The sequence below is a fragment of the Rissa tridactyla genome, chromosome 16 (assembly GCF_028500815.1).
Source record: "Rissa tridactyla isolate bRisTri1 chromosome 16, bRisTri1.patW.cur.20221130, whole genome shotgun sequence".
NCBI classification, from domain to species: Eukaryota; Metazoa; Chordata; class Aves; order Charadriiformes; family Laridae; genus Rissa; species Rissa tridactyla.
In genome coordinates, this window is record NC_071481.1 from 6,742,086 (window position 1) to 6,766,228 (window position 24,143).

At 41.8% G+C, this 24,143-nt stretch overlaps 1 protein-coding gene across 3 annotated transcripts in view; it reads right to left on the reverse strand.

Annotated features, from left to right (window-relative positions):
• Positions 1-24,143, reverse strand: part of DVL1 (dishevelled segment polarity protein 1) — a 90,470-nt gene that overhangs the window by 53,470 nt on the left and 12,857 nt on the right. For all 3 annotated transcript variants that reach the window (XM_054222310.1, XM_054222309.1, XM_054222311.1), the window contains exon 2: positions 2,300-2,369. In XM_054222310.1, coding sequence (XP_054078285.1) covers positions 2,300-2,369 — 70 coding nt within the window. The remainder of the gene's footprint in view (positions 1-2,299; positions 2,370-24,143) is intronic.

Genomic DNA, 24,143 nt, shown 5'->3' on the forward strand with positions numbered 1-24,143 from the left:
GGACTACACAGTTGCCAGAGTCTGAGTGCCTTAAAATTGAAAGCAATCAATAGAGCAGAAAGAAGTGATAACATTGTACAATACAGCTGAGCTCATTCATCTGCCAGCCCCTGCCCTCACATGAGCAACGTTTTCAGCTGCTTAGAATCCAGCAGGGGCTGGATGGGATGAACCACAAGGCACTATTACTTAAGAACAATCTCCCAGTCAAACTGATGTTCAAAATATACATTGCGCTTTCCTTACACAATAATAGAACGCGCACATGCAGTCTACTGCAGGCAACAGCATGCAATCAGTACTGTATTTGATTTTATAGAGAAAGCACACGGAATCCTGTCTACAAGAAGCCAGGCTTAGAAACTTTAAGCTACCCAGCATGATTGTATGCAAGGCTCAGACAGATGTTCTTATCCTGTATAATTTCAGTGACCAGGATGCTGAAATATTTTAGGGGTATTGGTTGTAAACGTGTGAGCAAAACCCTCAGCTCCTAAAATCTGCGCAGGCCTGAAGAAAGAGATGGAGACATGGCAGTTCATTCCAGCTGAGGATCCCAAGTAGCCTCAGTTGTCCTAACTGTGCAGATGGAAAAACCTCTTATAAACATAACGTTACTACTACTACTTTCTCACTTACCTTCATCCTACTGGAAATAGGAAGACTGCAAACATATATCCAATGCTGAAAGGCTGTCCAATGTCTCTAGTTACTTCAGAGGAGTTCTCATACGACAGCACTATGATTTCTAACCCTACTCACATCACTTGTTGAAGCCAAACTGTTCACAAAGCATCACTCTGTACTCGAGTCAAACTTGAGTTTTGGGAAAAACATACAGTTCTTCTTGTCCTCTATTATGTTCCCAATACCCAGGATTGTAAGGTCAGTTTGAAAGAGGATATCAAAACAGCAGACTGTTCCAAATGCTTTTTTTGGTGTTAAAATCTAAAATACTAGTGCCCTCTTTGCTGCCTAAAGGTGCACAACCACTTTAATCCACCTTGACAGCCGTAAATCTCCTATCCACAGGTGGAGAAATATGTTCATGAAATGGCCAAACACCAAATTTATCCATGTGTTTATCTGTGCCCCAAACATAATCTGAAGGTGGGAATAACTATTTCGCAGACAGTCACACTAGAGAGCAACAGACTTTTACTGCATCCGCGTTAAGAAGATCATAACGTGTCTAAAGATCGAAACATGCGGAGAAGCGATCGGCTATTGCAGCCAACAGCCCACATTGTTTCCTGCTGTTCATTCAATGGGAAGCAACCCGAAGGGCTGCGTAACGTTTAGGAGACAGTAATTAATAACTATAGTTAGGTGACAAACAAATATCATGGCATATTGGAGAAATTAACACATTAAAAACAGACAAGAGAAAGAATAAGGGGGATGTGATCTGCTGAGCAGCAGAGTCACTGGGATGAGCAGCAGGATCGCTGGGATGAGCAGCAGGACCGCTGACTTCCTCTGTAACGGGACAAATTACTTACAGCCCAAATTCCTCTGCCCTGCTTATTTTTCCAAGGCTATAAATTTTTGTGTCTTTTTACTGAATGCATGCACAATGTTTAGCTCAGAGATTCAAACCTCATTTAAACCTTCCAGGCACTACCACAATACATTGAAAATAAAATAACATAACCAAAATCCCCTACAATATCACGTTTAGCTGTTTTTGAAGAAGTTTTTTTAGCTATTTAGGGACAGTATTAAAACTCAATGATTTGGCAGAACTCTGACTGTGTAACACAGACGAAAGTGTGCTTCCACTCTCCTACCGACAGCAAGCTGCCTCTTACATGTAACCTTATGTTGCGGGACAATTTTTATTTTTATTTTTTTAAAACAAGGATTACAGTTTGGCTCTTATTGGTTTCAACAAAAGGTAAGCAAGGAAATGTTTTTAAAGTGTAGCCTTATTTTGTAAGGTTTTACAGCATTACTTCAGATCCCTTCATCAGATTCAGTAATACTTAGGATACAAGGAAGAAAGATAACAGTGGGAAAGAAAAGACGACAGAACATGCTACTAATATTAAAGGTTTCTAGTTTAAATCACCTTTGCAGGCCCACACACCTTTGTGGACTTCTATTTTTAAAACAGATTACTTAGTTTCAGGGGATGTTACTTAGGGATACTTAGGGATGTTACAGATATAATAAAAAACTAAGCCTTGGCTTCCATGTAATTTGAGATTCAAAACACTTCTAAAAATCAGGATCTTTGTACCAACCCCGCTCCTGCCCCACTGTATCACACCACACACGCGTGCACGAGCCAACATACCCAGGACACCACTCTTCCATTGAAGCAAGGTAGCTTTGCATTGTCGTCTGAGATCTCCTCCTTTACCACCCTGGAAAACAAAAAGACAAAAAACAATAGGAAGAAAATCAAGGGGTTGAAATTACACCGGATCAGAAGAGACAGTGGTTTTCTTAAACGGTCCAGGAAAAATACGGATTTTTACTAAAATGTTGGTATCAGCAAGTTTTCTTTTTGAAGAATGTGTGACTATCAGAACAAAGGAAGCAAGTAAAAATAAAGGGTAGAATAGTACCTTTCCAGACAACCATCGCAAATTGGTAGGCACAAAAATAATTACAAACATTTTTCCCCACTTCGGTGTCTTCCATCTCACCACAATTTTTAAAGATCTGATGGTGACTGAAATCCCACTGTGTCTGTGTGCAGTGTCTGTGTCAGAGATCACAGATCACAAGTTAAGGCCACTCTGTCGGCAAAGGACGGACTATTACCTCAATTCCTAGACTGGATTTAGGGCCAAAGCACAGTGCCTTCCCCCCACGGTGCTGCAAGAGCTGTGGTCAAGCTTCATGTTGAACCCTCATCCCCTGTACATCAGCCAAGCATCTCAACCTTCTTCATTAACTCAAGCTCTCTTCCCACCCTTGCCAGCCGCACATCTCTCTTGCTCCCTATGCCTCCCTCCTTTTGCTCCAGGATGGTTTCAAGATGGTCAGCAAGGCTGAGGCCAGGCCCTGTCAGGGGAAGAGCCACCATGGTCAAGCCCAGAGGTGCCACAGAGGCGGCACCAAGTTCCCTCCCGGAGCCCTCTCCTTGTCCAACAGATGCAACGCCAAGAGAGCATTCAGCTAGGGGCCATTCTGAAGCCTTCTTGACTAGGAGCCATTCTGAAGCCTTCTTGATAAAAAGCTTAATCCGGAATGCAAAGCCTTATCATTACGGAGAATAAAATCAGCACTTCTACAAGTTACTAGTAAATTGAATCACAGCAAAATTAAAATGACAGAAGATAGATTTAAGGATGCAACAGGGAAACAGCTGCTGGACTCACGCAAGAACAGTGAGGGCCACAGACATAAAAACGAAGAAATAAAATTTTATCAGCTGTCTCTAAAACAGGAGACAAAATTAAGATTGTAGAGTTATACAGAAAGATAAAACATAGATAACATGCCTACAGACATATTAGCCAATGACCATTTATGAGGTTTTACTATGTGGCCATAAAAACTAAATGTGGACAAACCTGGAACAGATAGCGTGGCCTCTCTAAAAACTCTCCCTCGTCATTTCTAGTGACTCAAGAAGACTACAGTAAAAACGTAAACTTAAAGTATTGGTGGTTAAATTTAAAATTCAGCTCAATGCCAGACTGCCTTATCTTCCAGAGACTTACCCTCCAGGAGGGGAAGAGGAGAAGCAGACAGGGTGACACCTGTGAGGAGCAGGAGTTGGACTCGATGATCCTTATGGGTCCCTTCCAACTTGAGATATTCCATGATTCTATTCCATGAATTTGTTTTACCAGCATAAGGGTGTTTTGCCTTTTTTTTTTTTTTTAATATAGAGCTTGAAGGAACTGAGCTAACTAATAGAAAGTCACTCAACTGCAAAAAATACCAGGTTTGCTCTTAAATGTAAGGCTTTACTACTGCATGTTGATGTCAATACTCAAGACATTCTTGTTGTTACCTAAGGGCTCCAACCAAAACTGGGAACCTTTTGACCGAGGCCCTGTACACACACCCGGGAAAGCTCTTCAGAGTCGGGGCTGTCTGACGCGGGCAGAGGAGAGATATGGTGGGATGTTTATAACAAGTCAAACAGTAGATTTGTAACAGAAATAGATTTCTGGCCTCAAGTCCCTACACAGGGGAATGGGGACAATTTGTGTTTGACAATCCCTAAGCTTTAACAAAGCCAACCTGAAGTCTAGTCAAACTCAATAAAAATTTGTGGTTCCACAACCACATTTTCCTTTATTTATGTTTTTGTGTTTCTTGTTGCTGTGTAAAAAAAACCACAATAGCCACAAAGTAACTGACTATGCATGAAACAGTGTCATATTATGAGGCGGGGATAAAAATTGGTTAGGAAGGAGAAGAGAAGAGAGCAAATGGACAAAGAGTTTCTTTCCATCTTACTTTTGGAAAATCAGGACTAAATACCACCACCACTAATACCTGCATCTGCACATTTTAATCCATTTTTTTAAAGAAGGAAAGAACATTCTCTTCTTTCTCCACATTTATTTGCATTGTTAATGGCTAGCAGTACAATATTAGGTGGACTTCACCCCTTTCCTATTATTGGAAAGAAAAACATTTTAAAATATTCATTTAACTCCTAATGCATCTGTCCTCCCTTCACCTTTTGGCACCAGGAAACAGATCATGTGGTTTCATTATTGGTTTTAGTCATTTATACCTAGACTCTAAAGAGACAATTAAGAGTAACGCCATTGAAATCAACTCATACTCAGTGCTTTAAAAACCTCTGACAATTCAATGAAGCTCTCAGACCTGTAATTCCGGAGCTGCAAACTCTGCGTGCAGACAGAAGATTTCAACATTTGCATGGATCTCCAGCCCCAGTGTACTAACTTGAATTCAAACATGATCTTTTCCTTTTCATAAAGTCCCGGAGAGAACACTCACTCAGCAAAGACCCAATTGCAGGATCAGTAAATAAAGATGCTGCAGTAATTTTATCTTGCCAGCTGCATGTTTTCAATGACAGTATTTTTTTTCCCCTCCAATAAGGAAATGACACTTACTGCAACCCAGAAATTATATCCAGAAGTTCTCACCAGGCTCTAGGACTTAGGCAAAAGTCAAGCACTAAAAACATACAGATTGTGAGGTTCAATCCAGAGCAAAGGCCTGGGGGTCTTTCTGAACTCGACACATGGAGTGGCAGTCAGGATATCCCTGCAATACTGCACAGACTGGTTCCGTTGTCCTCGCGATGGAAAACCGGCACACTGAAGTCACCACTTACAAAACAACACACTCTATCACAGCATTAGGCTTCTGCTGCAGCTAAAGGGAACGACTTCCAGATCTGTTGCAACTTGAACTACTAAATATAGCCTTGAGCTATGAGGCAGGAGAATGACAGACTGTAATTCCCAGCTTGCTTTGGGTAGCAATCAACAGTGCCAAGAACATCAAAGACAGCAGCAGCCACTAATTTCAAATATCACTGTTTTACAAATCATTATTTGTAGTAAAGACACGGCTCCTTTCAATCCTCTGGAAGGGGAAGCAGTGGAGAGAAGGCAAGAAAGGAATATGAACGGTTGCAGCCATATGCTTCAGTCTGAGGATAACTTCATACTCAAGACAACGTCTTTTGCTCTACAAGAACTTAAGACGCAAGGGCCGAGGGAGGCCCATGTTGTTGTCTGCTCTTGAAACACACGCGGTCCATAAAGAACTAATATATACAGCAGCTTAAGACCAGGGTCTTAAGGTCCTAACTAATGGGTTCACAACCTAGACCCAAGCCAAGCATGACAAGGAAGGATCTGCCAGAGACCTCCTACTGAGGTGAAGAAAATTCTATTAGTATTGGATGTGGTCCACTGTGGAGATATGACACCAGTGCTCTCAAACACAGTCATTAACGGACTTACTGTTTGATAATAAGAACAAAGACCATCTGATACCAAGAAACACACGCCCTGCTCTCATAGAGTTAAAGCTTCCATTCAGAAGAGGGGGTATTTGCTTCCTAGGTCCATCCTGCCTCCCGGCAACACAGTGCCCCTGGAATTGCCGGCAAGGTGGAACACATGCAGTCTCCATTGCAGCACATACAATCTTCTGCTTAACCCGGGTTATAAGCCACTCTGGGACAGAGAAAAGAGAGCAAATAAACACCTACCCATAGAGCCATTTACAACGCTACCACTCAACAAACACCAAACGGTAACAGAACAAACCAGTCATTTCCAGATACCTCGGTGCCCAAGACATTATAGAATCATAGAATGGTTAGATTTGGAAGGGACCTCAAAGATCATCTAGTTCTAACGCCCCTGCCAGGGGCAGGGACACCTCCCATTAGACCAGGTTACTCAAGGTTATCACATCCTTTAGTTCATCCTTCAAACAGATCTATCAGGTAAAAGGAAGGTAAAAGAAGAACATCAGGGAACAACTCACCCAAGATCACACAGTACATCAGTGACAGATCATGAAAGAGACCCCACACCCTTGAACACCCCCAAGCACCCGCTCTACGTTGCCAGCAAGCTCCCCATGATCAAATCTCACACCAACAGTCTTCACTTAGAAAGAGTATGTGCAAAAAAGGGTGTGGATGTGCGGGGAAGGGGAGGAGGGAATAGTTCTCAGAAGCTCACATCCTCTGCTTTATTTGACTTAGAGGAGATTTAAGAATTAATTACTAAATGAAACAATCACTGCTGGTAACAGCCCCTCCTTCCTCTCGCTTCCTGGAATTGTGTCTGGATCCTCTGACTTTGCTACCACCCTATTCTGCGCAAATAGGTGTATGGTGCATTTACCAAAACCAGTCTTGTTCACCCTCTCATACCTCACCTGCTTCTATGACAGGTTCACTCTCCTGGTTACCCTCCCAGCATCCTGACTCCTTGTTTTCCTGCAAAGAGGGCTCTAGCCCAAAAACCAAAGATTGTTTAGGTTTACCCTCACTCCCATCCCTCTGCCAAGCAGTTTGCTGCCTCCGAATATGTGCTGACTCCATATTAAGAATTCCAAGTGAACCCCACAAACCTCTAATGACTCTCTGATTCATAAGCATTTAGGCAACTGGATATTAAACACTGGGTTTGATAGTGTTGCATACACTTGCATCTTGATTGCATCATGCACGCCTGTGAGAGACTTAATCTCCAGAATTATCTAGATGATTTTTTCCTTCTACTCAGAAAAAATGAGGTTAGCAAGGAAATTCTCCTTTGCTTGATTCACCAGTTGCAGTCCCAATCTTCCATGGCCACACACATGGGAAACACAGGGTCGAGACAGTGGTGCGGCCCCTACACGTTCACTCTAGGTTAACGCATACCATGCCCCAAATGGTGCATCCCAATATACCAGATTATTCCCATCTTGTCACTGTGATCATAATCAAATCTTAACTCTCTCATTGTCCCTTACTGACGGGAGAAGGGGGAGAGAAGCTTCTTTTGTTATTTTTTATAACTTGCTTGGAGATCCGTAGAAAGAAAGCAAAGTAATTAATTCATTTGTTCTATACATATCTTCAGTGACTCCTGTCACCAGAAAAGGCAGGTAAGAGATTATGTAGATGTTAGTTTTGATTCACAGAACCGCGTAGGAGAAGAGAAATCCAGGGGTCACCTAGTCCAACCTCCAGCACACAGTGGGATTAGGTTGCTCTGGGCCATGTCCAGTCAAGTTCTGAGTATCTCCAAGGATGGAAGTTCCACAACTTCTATGGGCAACTTGATTCTACTTATGAAGTTTTCAAAAAACCTGTTTAAATTAGTAAAATTGTAAGTAATTATAAATCCACATCCACAATGAATTAATACTAAGGGAAGCTGTTCGTAAGATTCTCCTAATTGCTTTTGCAGATTCTAAGCTCACTGAAAAGCAACTTTTGCTTTGGAAGCTCCCAACTTCTAATGTATTTCGAGAGATATTTGTGCATTGGACTAGCAGTCAGACCGACAGCAGCAGTATTACACTCCAGTGACGCTAGCTAGCTGCTTCACAGAAACTCTTCTGACTTTACCAGCCATGAAAAAATATTTTTAAAGCTCCCCAGGAAGAAGCCCTTTCTGAAGAAGATCCAGACTTTTCGAACTACCCCCTGCATCTTGCCTGGCAATATTGGGCCAAACTTCCATGCAGAATATAAACATCTCTGAAAACCAGACTACAATACAAAAGTAAATGACAGAAGACAGCCATTTTTAGGAAAACCTAAGTAAAATAAAGACATGCAGTTGCTTTAAGGACAGTTTAAAGTGCAGATTGCACACAGCAAACCCCGTAGCAAACAGCTGACATGCAGAGAAAGAAAAAAACCCTCTCACCCTTCTGATCACGTGGCAAAATGCAACGACTCAACTGGAATCCAAGGCAGCAGCTCCAAAAATAGTCTTTCTGAAGCTGATTAACATTTCAGTTTGAACCTTCAATGCAGAATTAAAACTTTAGACTTTTTGTAGCTGAGGTCACAACACAGAGAGCCTTTAGCCACCCTTCCAACTCAGAGAAATTAATGAAAATAAAGCCACCCACTGAATTTACAGGTGAGGCTTGGCTAGGATATAATATTTATTCTGGAAATAAGAAAGAGGGGAGGAGAAGAGGAATGTTTTTGCCGAGCAAATAAACACCATAACGCAGTGCAGCAGAGAAGGGCTCTGCTCAACACAAAAGATCTGCAGCCTTTTGTGATGCATGAAAGCCTCAGATCTTGCCTGCACCCCACCGAGCTGGCGAGCAGGGAACGAGCTGCCAGTTCCAAGGCAGCCCTACAGTGCTGCTCTGCGGAAAGCTCACGCCAATCACCCCTCAAAATACCACAGAGCCAGAGCGGAACCACCGTTCTCCTTTTTAGGTTGTTATTCGTAAACACTGACAGCGCTTTGCCTTTCCATATATGCACTTTGGTACGCCAACTCACACATAAACCTGTCAAAAATGAATATGAACATGCTACCCACAATTATGACATAAATGACACACCCAACCGTGGAACAAAATCCTCTTCAAAAAAAGATACCTAGCTGCAATGCACGCGAGAGCTCTCCTAACAAAGCTGCATGATCTGCAGAGGCCCAGCTACACAAGTTCAACGTCCCTTCTGCATGAAGCCATTTATAAAGTCAGCTCTTGTGACAGCACTCCCCAGGTTGAGGTTTACCTCCTGGCCTTCCACCACGCGCACCAGCTCCTTCTTACAGATTCTGTAGGAATTTTAGCCAGAAACTGCGTGCAATGGGTGTTAGGGAAGTCGCCTCTTCCTGCATAGGTGACAAATGCGTTAAGAAACACTCTTTTTCTTCATTCATGTAATTACATGCTACTCTTTGACTCACGTTATTCTTAACACTTTTAAAAATCTAAACAGTCTCAGCGATTCTGTCTGCAATTAACAGTTAATGCATTCCTATGTTTATACACCGGTTATCCTCTGCCACATCTGATCTTCATCACCACACTAAACACTTTTGCCCACATAACTGCCTCTTCCCTGTTTTCTCCACTCACTTCTATTCCTGGGGGCACATCCCGCAGTTTGTCATGCCAGCCTTCTAGAACAGTAGGGATAATTTATCATCTTTCAGGAGAATGGCAGGATACCGTAAAGTTTTGGCACTTAGGTCCCATACCAGATACTGACCTGAGCTTAAGCACACGAACGAAGCAAGAACTGCTGTATTCCCTAGGAGAGAATCAGCCTGAACCTGCCTTTCATTTCAAACGTAAAGCTTCATTTTTTATAGCAATGAGTTGGGACTCAAGGACAACTAAATTTGTTTAGGCTCCACTCTGGCACCAAACCCCTGTATGACCTTGAGGAGGTCATTTGGCCTATTACACTCCCTCTTACTACAAGAAAATTATGAGATCTTCATGTTTAAAAGTTCCTTGACGACTATTTAATATAGACATTCGAGCAGCAGAAAGCCTCATTACTTGGTTAGAGAAACCCAGAGTTCTGCTTAAGCAAGATCCCGGCACGTGAATCCGAAAAGAACAACGGGAGCGTGTGAGGGAGGGAGGAAAGCAGAGATTACGTGCGTTACAGCTGCCTCGCCTGTGAGCAGGGGAATTTTCATCTACAGCAATCCAGTTTAGCCATCTGCATCACACTCAAAGCACTTTTAAAGGCCTATCAGTCATTACCAAGTGCAACAGTCTGACACAGTGACTCATACTAAAAGGTTCCACGTGTTTTGAACCAACTGGTACTTGGGCTCCCAGCCCAGATCTGTCTCATCCTTCCATTTCAAGTCAAGTGCAGCACGGCCTGACTTGTGTTAGGCTCCAGACCCTCGCCAGATCCTCTGCCCATTGTCTTGAAAGGGTCTCCAAATATAGTGCACTTTGTAGTACCCATGAGAAATGGCTTCCAATTAAGTATTTTAAAATATTTATGACTGACTGTTAAAGAGCAATAGCATAGAGGGAACACAAATTGCTTCTCCGCTCCTTAGTTAACAATATTTCAGTGGTTGTGCAGACGCTCAAGGTGTGAAAACCACACTAAAATACAAGCATTATAAGTTGATATCTATAGAAATTAGTCTATTTTGATTTTAGCACTGATAGCCCCAATTGTGCATAGTGTTACCTTCCGCTCCATGATCAGCTAACCTAGGGTGCAGTTTTGTCCGGGATAGAGTTAATTTTCTTCCTAGTAGCTGGTATACTGCTGTTGTTTGGATTTAGTATGAGAATAATATTGATAACACACTGATGTTCTAGTTGTTGCTAAGTAGTGCTTATACTAAGGTCAAGGACTTTTCAGCTTCCCATGCTCTGCGAGGAGGCACACAAGAAGCATCATTTGTTCTGTATATTCTATTATTATTATTATTATCTTCCCTTGCTGCCCTATTAAACTGTCTTTATCTCAAAAAATGTTTTACTTTTTTTTTTTTTTCCATTCTCCTCCCCATCCCTATGCGGGCGGGAGGAGCAGTGAGCGAGCGGCTGCGTGGTGCTTAATTGCTGGCTAGTGTTAAACCATGAAACCCAGTAGAAAAAAGGTTACTCTTAATTATGCACACAGAGAAGCCAAGCAAATGGTTGACTTTTAGATTCCTAAGACCTTACCTTTTTTTTTTTTTTTATCAGTACCATCTACTCCCTCAGAAAGGGTTTGGAATAGAACTGGCCAAACTGTCCATAACAAGCAAAGCATTTTCACCACACTGACAGTCTTCTCTCTTTTCTATTATTTCCCTTTTCCCCCTAACCCCCACACTGTTCCGTAAATTATTTATGTGACTACATTACAAACTCACAGGTGTTAATGAATCCATTCTTGGAGCTGTCCCAAGGGACAGACACATATCAGCACCTCTCCCGTAAAGACAAAGAAGTCACAATACAAAGGGACAGGTCAGCATAATTATGACCTGAACCCAGATTTCCAAGTCGCAGTTCAATGTGTTAGTTACAAAACAATAAATATTAACAAGCCCCCATAAAATTAAATAGTTCTTGAAAACAACCTAGGAAAAACACTGTAAAAGAGAGGCTACTGCCAGCAGCAAGTTGGTTGTGGAATGCCCATTTGAAACAGCTGGCTCTGATTTTGCTTTCCCCAGGGTGCAATTATCTTCAAAACTCCAGAGCAGGACACTCAAAATAGCACTTCGGGATGACATTCACACAAAGTCAAGGCAGAGGCACAGCCTGTTGAAAACCTAAGCCTCTGCAGGCTGAAGTCAGGTCATGACCTCGCACGCCGAGAGCCACATACCAATTCATTGAGACGTTGCGGTTTCTAACATGCAGTCCAAGCGCCATTCTCCAAGCCAGTTCTGAAGCCGAGAACTGAAAGGCAAGGTTCATGACGCTTTTAGCTGATCGTCAACAGCCCCCAGCCGCATTGATCGGCCACTCTACCTGCCATATACCACCAAGAAAATCTGTATTTTTGTGCAAAGGGAACACTGATTTTGGTAATATAGCCTCCCTCAGCACAAACTGACTCCAATAGTACGTCCTTTTAGCTATGCGTCCAGTCCTTTCAAAGTCACTTGGCAAGCATTAAGAGTTCCGTGAACGCCCAAGATCTCACATCATCCCTAAGGATGTTTTGGAATAACATAACTTTAATTCATCAACATGCAAAAAGCATCACTTCGCAGCCACTATTCTTGGACCTCCAGCCAGAAGCATGGACGCCTCAGCCTAAGCCTGAAATTCAACTGCTGGATATCGACACGGACAAAGAAGCATTTCAAGGTACTAAATCCCAGTTAGTTTTAACACAGCTGGCTCAAGCAATGACAAGAGCAGTGATGTAGTTACACAAACTTCATTACAGTCCATGGATTACACTAGGGACTCCGGTTCTTCCTCTGGCTGCCAGACCACACTTAAGCCCGTGCTGCCACAAATTATTTCAAGGGCTTCCCACACTAACAGGATTCAAACTAAGACAGATACACTCTTTGCTATCATGCATCCAAAATGGCACGCAGACAGCCCATGGCTCATACCTATAAAAAACAAGAAAGAAACAAGTTCAACATGCGGCCTTAGAAAATAGAGCATTTTTCCTAGTCAACTTGAAGTAAAGTGAGTTTATTTCTACCATTCTAAGTAACCATTGGATATGGTAGCAATCCAGACCTCTTATTACAACTATTCAATTCATTTTCAACAAAGGTGTCACACAACCAGGACAGATACGGTGTCAGCTGCCAAACAACACAAAACGAGAAATGCTAAACTTACATGAGAGCCGTCCAGATAAGAATCAATTCTTATTCCTCTGTGAAATGTTCCTTTTGTGCTCTCTTAGAAGTACCTCATTATAATAATAAAGCTAGGTCAAAAAAAACATAGCCACAGCTGTTAATCAATACCTCACAGAAATATTATTTACAGACAGGTGAAAATAACTGCTAACAAAGAGAAGAATGCCAACACGAGAAACAACCATATTATCCATCAGCAGCTACAGTACTCCAAGACTCCAGACACTTGGCAGAGAAAAGCAGCTATTCACAAATTTATTTAGCATGGTCCCTATGCAGAAACCTCTAACACTTATCTCTCTCCCCCTAGGTTATTTGTCTAGACATATTTTAATTAAATGGCATAATTCTGGTCACTGATGTGGTGAAAATTATTTAGTTTATTTTAATAAGGTCTTTTGGTCTACACTGCTCCAGCTTCCAGAAGTATATCTCACAGCCCACGACAAGTTAGAATTGTTGTAATGAATGCAATAGCGCCTGTTGCCTCCAGACCTGTATAAAACACAGGCGCAAAGGTGGAGACTACCATCTCTGTTTATCTTCAAAGCACATGCAAAATGTCAGCTCTCCCACAGAATTGCACAGAAAACCCAAAAGATCCTGTATCCTTTTCTTTTGCAGGAAGCCACCGGAAACCTTCACTAGTCAGTTCTTTGTACAAGCTTAAGAAGTGTACTGCGTCCTAGAGACATCAATTTAACACACGATTCCCAGAATCTTCATCGAGTCTTAAAGGCAGCCCAGGAGGGGTACAACGTGAATCCATTTCATGGCTGTTTCAGCTGTTCAACATACGGTCTGGACAGTCTCTGTAGACAAAGTATTTTGGAATCCAGGTCACAAGATAGAGCTGTCCTTGTCTACACCTCTTCGAAGTTTAGTCTCCCACAAGGAACAACATGGTACTGGTGTTGGGGAAGCCCAGATACAGCCCTCTAACACCTCCCTGGGATAGCAACACTGCAAGACAAACTTCTAACATAGTGAAAAACTGGGTTCAGACCTCTTTACATCCAGACCTAGGAATAAATTCCACCCACACTTCAACTTCAAAGTATAACTGGACCTACAAGTTTGTTTAGGCATTGAAAGAGAAATCTCCAGCTTGTCACAAAATCCCAAGAAGTCAGATATAAATTAAGAAACAGGTAGTCTTTGGATACATGCCCATATGGGATGGTGATCACTCTTTAAATATTTTCACCATGGTAAGTAAAAAATTGTTGGTTTCACCATCAGAAAGGTGTTCCAGTGGAGAAGTGAAGCAAGTTCTTGATAGCGAGCACAAACCCCAGCCCCAGTTCACGTTTAGACACGAGTCTGCTGTTCCAAGCTACACTATAATGCATTCAACAAAAATATCTACTGTTTCATTTAGAAAAATAACAAAAAGTGATAGCACAAATTGCATGGACTGATGTATTGAATATCCTTGTAAAAGCAAATTAAGAGAGGCGTTGCTTTGAGAAAACTGAAGTCTTCCAGTAAAAGACCATGTCCATATCAACATCAATAACCCAACCTCCCGCATGTCATGAGTAGCCCCTTCAGTTTAGAACTGGAAGACACTGGTAAGGGAGAGAGATGGTTGTTGCATTTCCTACTACACTCCTGAAAATCTATAAGCAAGAAGAAAGCTGCGGTGCTCAGGGACTCACTTTGGTACTTGATACAGATTTTGGAGTTCTTTATAAAGAAATATTTCTTCAAGCTATTCTTGTTCAGTGCATCCTTACAAGAATGTACAGCAGTACTGAAGAACACAGATTTTCCACCAAAAAAAAAAAAAAAGCTGCCATGAAAAGAGTTCACAATGCTGTATTTCACCATTTCGCCAGGTGCATCACAGGCTTTCCCATCAGATCACCAATTCCCTGCTCCTCATGAATACAGCAAGAAGCATTTGCCAACAGCTCTTAAGGCCATCCATTTAAGGAAAATAAAAATCAGACAGGCCTAAAACACTGAGCCGTTCAGCTAAGGTACCCTTCAAAAGACAGGGAGCAGGCCTGCCAAGAACAGACATGCATGCACCAAGAAATGATGCTCCTCCAAATTCCTCAGCTATGGAACTATAACCTAGCAGCTGGTGAAGCACAAAGAGTGTTCCGGGAGGGGCCCCTGTTCACAGGAGGTACATGGTTTTTACCTGCCCAGCTCTGCCTCTTTGGTTCCCCACCTCCTGCTCTTTTAAGAGTCATTTCAGCAACCCAAGAGGCTGCTGAGAGAAACAGTTCAGACAAAAGGTGTTCAGGTTTTATGCATCACAGAGAGAACTGAACCTTTTCCATATGCAAAGGCAGAGCAAGCAAAATGCAAACCTTCATTCCAAACCTGCCCAAGCCCAGAGATATTTGACTTCTAAATGAGTACTTGTAGGTCTAAGTACAGAATCCAACAGAATCGCTGCCTTAATTTACCAGTGTATTAGTGTGGAAGAGGCGGGGGGGAACACAGGGCCCAATTACATTTATTTATTTATTTAAGCGGCATTTAAAGCCCTCTGAAATGGAAAACAAACTCTCATTATCCCGGCACCGTACAAAACGAGATAAGCCTTCTCCAGGGAAAATCATCATCTAAAACACAAGATTAAAGACTTATCGCATCTTTTCCAGCAGATGGTAAGATGAGGCAGAAAACTGTGTGGCAGGGTTGACAACCGAACTCAGGTCTTCCAAGTGCCAGGTAATCACCTTAGCCACAGCCAGCCTTCTGAAGGGCCTGTCACTCTTACGTACATGGCATTTCACCAGGAACTGAACATGAAAACAAAATTGCAAGCCATGTCCATTCAGAGGAAATTCACATTTTCAATTTGCAACAAGTCACCCCTCTTGCCTTTATTGTCTGGATTTTACAAGCCCCAGCCAGAAGATTGCTACAGTATTTGCAAAGTGTGCTTTGACAGTCTGTTGGTTCCTTCTGGATTCAGCGATCCATTTGTCCCGAGTGGAAGATATGCATCCATACATCCCTCTGGTTCTGTTCAGCGAGCTGTGGTACTCCTCTGGCAACGCAGCTCTTGAGGGATCTAACAAAGCTCAGAGTTATTATCTACTCTGGCTGTGGAACGCAGTACGGGGAAATCTGAATCTCCCACAGGTTTTAGATGGACAACTCCGGGTAGCCCTGTCTTTTAAAGGAAACATCCTGAACCTTGCAGAAGGTTTCTCCATCTTGACAGTGAAAAACATTTCCCAGAGATGGAGCCACAAAAAACATAAGTGGCAACCTTTCTACTTTACTAATATAAGGCATGTGCCAGTATAACCAAACTCCCTAGGGAACTAGGTTTATAAACACCAGAAAGCCCCATCTTCTGGATGCAGAGCACAGCTTCATCACCATGCCCCAGTGGTGTCTAGAATACGTTTTGACTAGCTGCATGCCCTGTGAAACGACATGCAGCATCGCTAGGGAATGTTTGATGGACACATTCATCACCCCAAGAAGGATGAGTTTGAAATTGGTAAGAAATTATAAGTTCTCCCTATTACTAGAGTCGTTAAGAGTTGCATCATCCATCTTTCATCAAACTCAATATTTTCCTGTCCCGGGAACTTCATAAGCCATTGGGCCTCCAATTACAAAACGGCATGGACTGGCCCCACTTGCAGAGCTGGGATTTCTGCCCTCTGCCTAAAGAACGGGCAGAGCACCAGGAACAGCCTTCAGTGAAAAGACAGATGCAGCCAGGCTCTGTATTTCTATCAGGCTGCCCAATACTTGGCTTGGGACACTGCAAAAGATTTCTTCCAAATCCTATTAGAGAAGCAAAAGCAGTTTGCCATGTCAAGTTCAAACTAATGAGAAGAGCCCGAATTCACATCATAGTGAGAACCAAAATCATATATTTCAACTGAACTACAATCCAGAAGTCAAAGCAGTTTTTCACAGGTCAGACTTTTTCAATTGACTCAACATTAACAGACGATAACAGCGGAACAGGTAAACTGTAAAGTTTGATTTTGTTGCTGCTTTTTGCTGTAAACACAGTAAAGAGCAGCTGAACAGCTCCAGCTCAACCAACCCACACCATAAATCCTGAATAGCTTCTTGAGCTTTCCAAATTCTTTTTTTTTTTTTTTTTTGCAGAAGGATACTGATAGCATCTCTCAAGAGTAAAACTCCACTTTGTCGTTTCCTAATTCTGATTTCATTGAGACATATATCCTGCTGTTTGGCGAAGACAGATAAGAAGAGACCCAATCCCAGTGGTTTTGTAATCTGTCCATTCTTCTATTACAGCTGTGTTCCTATCTTTACTCATTTGCAGTCAGAGACTGGGGAAGACCAGCAGCACTGTAACCGCGGCACTTGCCAATGGTTATCCAACCAACCAGAGGCTGATTTCTTAATTAGTGATCCCTGGAGTCTAAAGAGGAAAAAGAAGCTATTAAAAGGAGACAGCATGGATGAGAAGGGGGGGCAGGTGGGAATTAAACACTGAAACATAGACTAGTTGTTCAAATTTGCCCAAAGACATGCCAAGAACCCTATCCACAGGCAAAGGTCTAGCTGTTGCTTTTAAACCCAGTATCCAATAAGCCACCAAAAATCCTTTTAAAACTCAATCTGTCTGGTGGGGAAATCAGAAATACACGTTAAGCAACTACCTCTTTCACAGAATCTTAAAGAGGTCTAAGAGTTTAAGACACCTTGGCAGTATCTCTGTTACAACTTTTTAACACAGATATTGCCTTCTGACCATGTCCTGAGTCACTGTTTTCAAAAGGAAATCTGTCCATAAGAAAACACAGCAACAAAAGGAGGTACTGTCAGATTCTCAAACCCGATAGTTACTTTACTTTGCCCTGGCAAACACTGTTCTCCAGCAGCACTGTGCCTCCACCCCGAGAGACACAGCTTCTTTTGATAACACAGGTTTAATAAAAGTTCAGCTTTTGTACACTGCCTCCACAGAACACGTTTTGGAATGCTATCTGACATCTCACTTACCGCTTAACGCTCGGGAGAATGAATCATATTAGCAAAAGGAGTAATACATTTTCAAGAGCTGTTTTTGTTTTGCATTTAAATATCTATACTTACTATCCTTAGAGAAAAAAATGTTTTAAGATTTCATGAGCTGACAGATGTGCATGTCCCTATTGTTTTTATTTATTTTACCTGGCTGCTGTAAGTAAAAAGAAAATATTTTAAGGAACAAGAATATATGAATGTGAGAAATCAGCAGGCTCGGCAAGGGAAAGTCAAGGTAGCTCTATGACTACTTAAAATAAGTTTTTAAGAGCTAATGCAGTTTTTAAGAGCTAGATTTCCATGAGCAGTTGGTAACAGCTAGTACTGTGCCTTTAATAGAGTAAAGGTTTCAATTACATGCCAGCAGCGCAGTTGATCTCACAAGTGTCTACAACTTATACCTAAATGCCTCAGGTTTAAAGAATAATATGAAATTGTTAAGAAGGAAAATATTTTAGGCAAACTCTTAGAATTAAGTACTGAAAATCAGAAACACATTTATTCAACACGTGCAGCACTGGACACATGTCTGCCTCGCACATCCTTTCTCGGGTGCATGGACTCTGCTGAGGACAACGTGACACGCGGTGCTCTATGAGGACAAAACAGCAGAGAGGAGTGAATGAGAGGAGACTTTTGAGGAAGGAGAAGGAGAAAAGAGAATCAACTAAACTACCAACTCAAAGAAAGTTTAAACAGACTCTTAATCCTGGAGAATGAAACCTTCCACTCATCCAACAAGCAAGTATAAAGAGTATGCTTCAATCCTTCAATCCCCGGAGAAACCAAGTAGACGTGTTTTCAGAGACAGACTCCACCTTTGCCTGTCTGTTGAGGCTACCAACAATGGGGCAAAGGATGGTGATGGTCTCTCTACTACTAAATTCCCAGGCACTGGAAGCTGAACCAACCACTCAAACAATCCAACATCCACAGCATTATTTTCCAACCTAGAAGCCCACCCGAAAGCCACCATCACTCAACCTTACCGGTTCCCTAAGGTCATGAATGTTGACAAGATTGTCCCATTTGTGTACAGAGTTATAAAGCCACTTCCTGATCTGTATGACATTACTCCAAAGAAATCAAACATATAGAGCTCTAATTATGATATTCAATCTGCTGCTGAGAGTTCACAGTGCCCCAATTACTAACTGACATATTGTAAAGCTTCTTGTCAGCTTGGAATCCAGAGACAAATCACCACTGCTATTGCTCCTAGAAGCCCTCAGGATAAAAGGAGAAAGGAACAATAAGACCCAAGAGTTTCTAGGACTATGAAAAAGAAGAAAGGTCTTATTTTGCTTAATTTGAAGCAACGCATTTTATTGGAATGACAGTGACAGACTCAAGGTTGTCAAAACCAATTGCATTCAGAAGCAATCACTGGAAGCAACCTTTAGTCAGCTTGCCAGGCTTGGCTAGATAATTATGTCATGAATTTGTTCTTTTATCCAGTATATCCCAGGCCACGGTCCCAGACCTTGGGCACAGGCAGTGATTATAATTTCTACTCACTCATTTTCTATTACTTTCATTTTGATTTCATGTAAAGAAAAAAGCAAGATGCTTCCTTAAAAAGAATACATCTGTTACACCTTAATGGATTTCTCCCCTTTCCGACGTTTTGTTATTTTGTGTGTGTGAGGAGATGTATTCCAGTTTAGTACATCAATACTTAGCCAGACTGCAAAACATTTAATGTTCCAGAGAGATGACTGGGATATTATCCAGAATTAGTACAATATAGTAATCCCACTCTTGCTCCTAAACACGTTAGTCTGTACTTTGGTCTTGATTCTCTAGACTGCCATCACTCAGATGAAAAACTTTACTAGTGCTCAATAGTTATCAATGGAAAAATCAACACAATGCAACTTCTTTACCCACTGGATGAAAAAAGTAGTGTTTACTCCAACCACTTTTTTTACATGCTTACACCTATCACAGCTGGGTCACCACGATAATTACAGAGAGAGACACCGACCTTTCTCTCTCCCTTTCTCTTTGTGAGTATGAGATACAGGCACTGTCAAGGCCTCTGCAGAAGGAATGGACCTCCACAGAACTTCATGGACCCAGAGCGCAGGTACTGTTTACATTGCATCATCCAAATACAAAAAACCTAGCTGGAAGGAGTGCTACATGTGTAAGTGCTCATGGAACATGCTCTGGCCACCTCAGAAGTGGTTCTTCCAAAGAAAGCTCATGTTATACCACTAGGATAACAGGAATATTCACCCCCCTTTTTCCCCCCTTCCAAGGACAAATCATTTGCGTGCATACAGAATGCGCAAAGGTGGGCAACAAACCTCTCTCTTACCAAAAAGTTTTACTTTAGGCCCATTTTTTACTGTGCCATGATCCTCTCACTCAAAAAAAAACCCTCCAATGCTGCCTGTCCTTAGGCTTGTTTCTTTTTGCTTAGGTGCAATGCAAGTTCTTCAGAGTAAGGACTGTTTTCTTACTGGGAGCTTACATTCTGCCTCGCAAAACATGACGTCCATCTTCACAAAGGATCCCTCAAACCATAAGTAACCACTCTGTATTTGTCTCTGACGCCTTTTTACAAATGTACAGAGCAAGTGCAATTCACGCAGCAACCCACAGGACAAGGTCAAGACAGACCAGCCAAAGATGTCCCCACGAAAAGAGCCTGTCAAGGACAAGCCTCCTAAAGTTCATCACCACCCTCCAACACCCATGAGCCCCTCCTGTCAGGAATGAAAATCCCAGTTCTTTTTGGACTGCCTGGTTTTAGTCACACAAACTAAAGTCAGCTTGGCACTACAAATGCAGAGCTGCCCTGCAGCAAAGGATAATTCACAGTAGCATTATCTTCAATTCACTGGCTTACTGTTAATTTGGTCTGAACGGGAGGGTGGGGGGAGTGCTAGCAAAGACAAAAATAAGCAGATGACAAATTTGCTTATTAACCACATTGAATAAGAGATGCATTAAAAAAACATAAGTAAGGAGGGGGGATGAAAAGCAGGATGTGAAAGAAGCAGGAGCTGGAACAGCATGGCTAATGTCAACCATGAAATGCAACCCCTGCTGGGACAATTCGAAAGACAGAAGAGGCAGGCTTTTTGACATTAACTATTTGATCGCTCTACTTCAGACGCATCTAGCTAATATCACACGAGGAACCGGATTTCCATTTACCCTGTAGGGAATTCTTACACACTGGAGACCTGAAACAGCACTGATTACAATAAACAAATTCACTCTGCATTGAAAACTGTTGTTATCTTCACTCAAAGTTGATCAGGACACACTGTGCAAGAGCCATTCCCGAACAAGTAAAACACCAAAGAGCTCTTAGCAACGCCCCAGCTGCACGTTCACCCAGGCTCCACAGCCATTACTTAGTTTACCTTTATTTCAAATACTCAAAACTCTTTGAAAGGCACATTCTGTACCATTTCAGGATTAGTTTCTAGTACCACTGACGCCAGTGAGGATTTTTGCATAGACTGAAATAAGGAACTTGTCAAGCATGTCTGCAAGCATTGCACTTGCTCAACAATCTTGAATGACTAAATATTCCCGGATGTTTCCCCATGACATCAGAAATCCAACAGTTTAACTGGCACCTCTAGTTAGAAACAACACGGTTGGTCCAGAGATTCCTAAATATTCATGTTTTCTGCAGCACTCATATCTTGCCATGACTCGCTACCACTGCGCACTTTCTTCCTCAGAAAGAGCGAAATGTAATTAGTGTCAAGACACTTTTTTGCATATTCCTTTTCAAATAAAGAAAAAGTCTGTCATGCATCCTTACTCACTCCTCATCTCTCTACCAGGCAAGTCTCTGGGCTCAGTTAGTTTTGTTCCATTTACTGTACCTTTTTTCAGTTTGTGTCTAGAACTAAAATATGTCATAAATTACAACCGGAAATAATCATATTTAAAACGCAGCCCCAGAAAGCCTTGCAAACCCACTCTTTTAGTAGTTCCATTCTTTCTGCATTGGCAAATCATTTTTATTTTTTTATATAATTTTAAGAATTCAACCACAATAGTAAATTCAATAGAAAATACTACGTGGGTACAAACGGAACAGTGACTGAACCTGGCTGCAAAGAACTTCTACTAAAATGACAGCCAAAAAGCAACGGGCAGGGAGGGGAGAAGGAGCCTCTCTGCGACTCAGCAAAACAAAAGGAGAGAGAAATCTGATAAGATACCAAGCGTTTACACCATATTCTGTAAGTGCAAACTGCATTTACGCTAGTCTGTAGCAAGCTAGAGCTTTACTCTGATTTAGGAGTTTTCACAAATCAGAACTGAATCCCCAAAATAAAAGCCCTTATTTACAAGTTTCCTAGGCATGTCATTTTAACATGTTTACAGTCTCCTCCAAAGGCACAACTCACATCCATAAATTAAGGCAGGCACAAGTTTAACTGGTTGTAATATCAGGGTCTAGATCACTTACTCAAGGTCAAGTACAGAGTAGCTGGAAGAGGGAAAACTGAACTCAGACCTCAAATCCCAAACCAGTGCCTCAACCCACACAGTCATTCTCTTCACGTTCCAGACGGAAGGCAGAGACAAGTCATTTAAATATCACAGGTTTCGGATAGGATTTAACTAACAAAACTCTAATTTTGAGACAATTTTCAAATCTATTTGTTCCTCTTAAAGTTTATGTGATGAATGCTTGGTTTTAACAGTCCAACAGTTGTTAAAACACAAGCTCTTGTCCCAGTTCCCCACAGCAAGACAGCAGCTAACAAATAGTATTTGCACACTTACTTACTAAGGGTCTTCCAAAGGCAGGTTAAAAATAAATAAGTAAATCCCAATCTGGAGGCTCCCTTTTAGGGCTGCTCCTCACAAATTGCTGAACAACCTCAATAGGACATTTCTCCTTCCAAAATCAGAGATAACTTTAAGAAACAGAATTGTGCAAACCTAGCAGCTTTCCAGAGCAGTAGATGGACTCCATACCTCAGTCATTCCAACTGAGACTGCAAGTTGTTGTGAAGATGCCGTCCTTGTAAGACTTGAGCAGCCTCACTATCTACCTCTCATATCCCAGCCCTATCAGGTCAGCCATCAGTCACATTCCAATTAGTAATTAGCTGATTCACCTTCAGCATCACAGTCACCCTCTGCCTGCATAACACTCATCCAAATCAGAAATTCTCACACTGATTAGGCATCTTGGTCTTCGCCAATTATATTATTTGCCAAACAAATCCAAGAATGTCGATCCTTACAGAATCACAGATCTTCATGGTTGGAAAGGACCCTTAAGATCATCAAGTCCAACCAAACAACCTACAATCTCTGCCACTAAACTTCACCTGCTTGCTAAAAAAAGAGTACTTTTCAAAAAGGAGATGTTTTCTTCTTCAGAAATGATGAAACAGGTAAAAGTAAATCCAATAACCAAATTCATAGCAAGTCAATAGCATAAGGTGAAGGGGTTCTCTTATTACCCTCAAGTGTTTCACTCATTCCAGTAATTGAATGGAGAATATCACGTTTTGTATGTTTTGAATACCCTCCCAAATGATTTTCATACTTTAGCTTACCAAGGCCACTGAAATAACCAAAAATGATTGTTATTCCCTCAGTTACTTACACTTCACATGGAAATAAGCCACAACAGAATCACTGAGCAACTATTTAGATCATTCCTTCCTCAAGCACTGTAAATTCCTCTGTATTTGCTCAGCAGCTTGTCTCAACCAATTAAACTCTACATCAGAAACTGTAGCCTCCAATAGTCTTCCCTGAGAACTGGGACCCCAAAACAGCACCAGCAAAATCACCAGTGACATCCTCTCCCTTCCCCAACATGCTCATTAAACCTTGAGTTGGTGCTTAATTACTTTAGAAAATGGCATTCTAGTGGCAGAACAGTCTAGTGGCAGGTTCTTTGCTAAAAGGCAAGCAATAATCAGACGGAAAAAGAAAAGCATCAAAGCTTTTCCTGCACATATGACACACACTTAAAATCTTCTCTTAGCTCTGATGCTAAAAGAGAGTTGAAGCCAACAGAAGATCCAGAGAACTTTGTGCTCATACCATATCCCCGCTGCTCACTACCTCAACAGCAATGCCCACTCTGGAAAAACTCACCCATCCCCATTAGTGGAGCTGACAGGACAAAGCTGGCTCAAGCACAGACGTATTTTTCCCTGAAGTCAGCACAACAGGAAGACTATACTTCTGAAGCAGCGTTTTCAGGACCCCGCTCGCTGACCTTTATTGATTCTAACACTCAGCTCCAAAGAGCCAGCAGTGTTGAACTAGCCATGAGCAACCATTCCTCCCTAAAACACATACATTCTCAGCATTCCATCCTCTCCCACCAGGCATTTTCTTCTTGCAAAGACAAGCTTCCAAATGTAGAGTCATACATATAGTATATGTATTTAAACC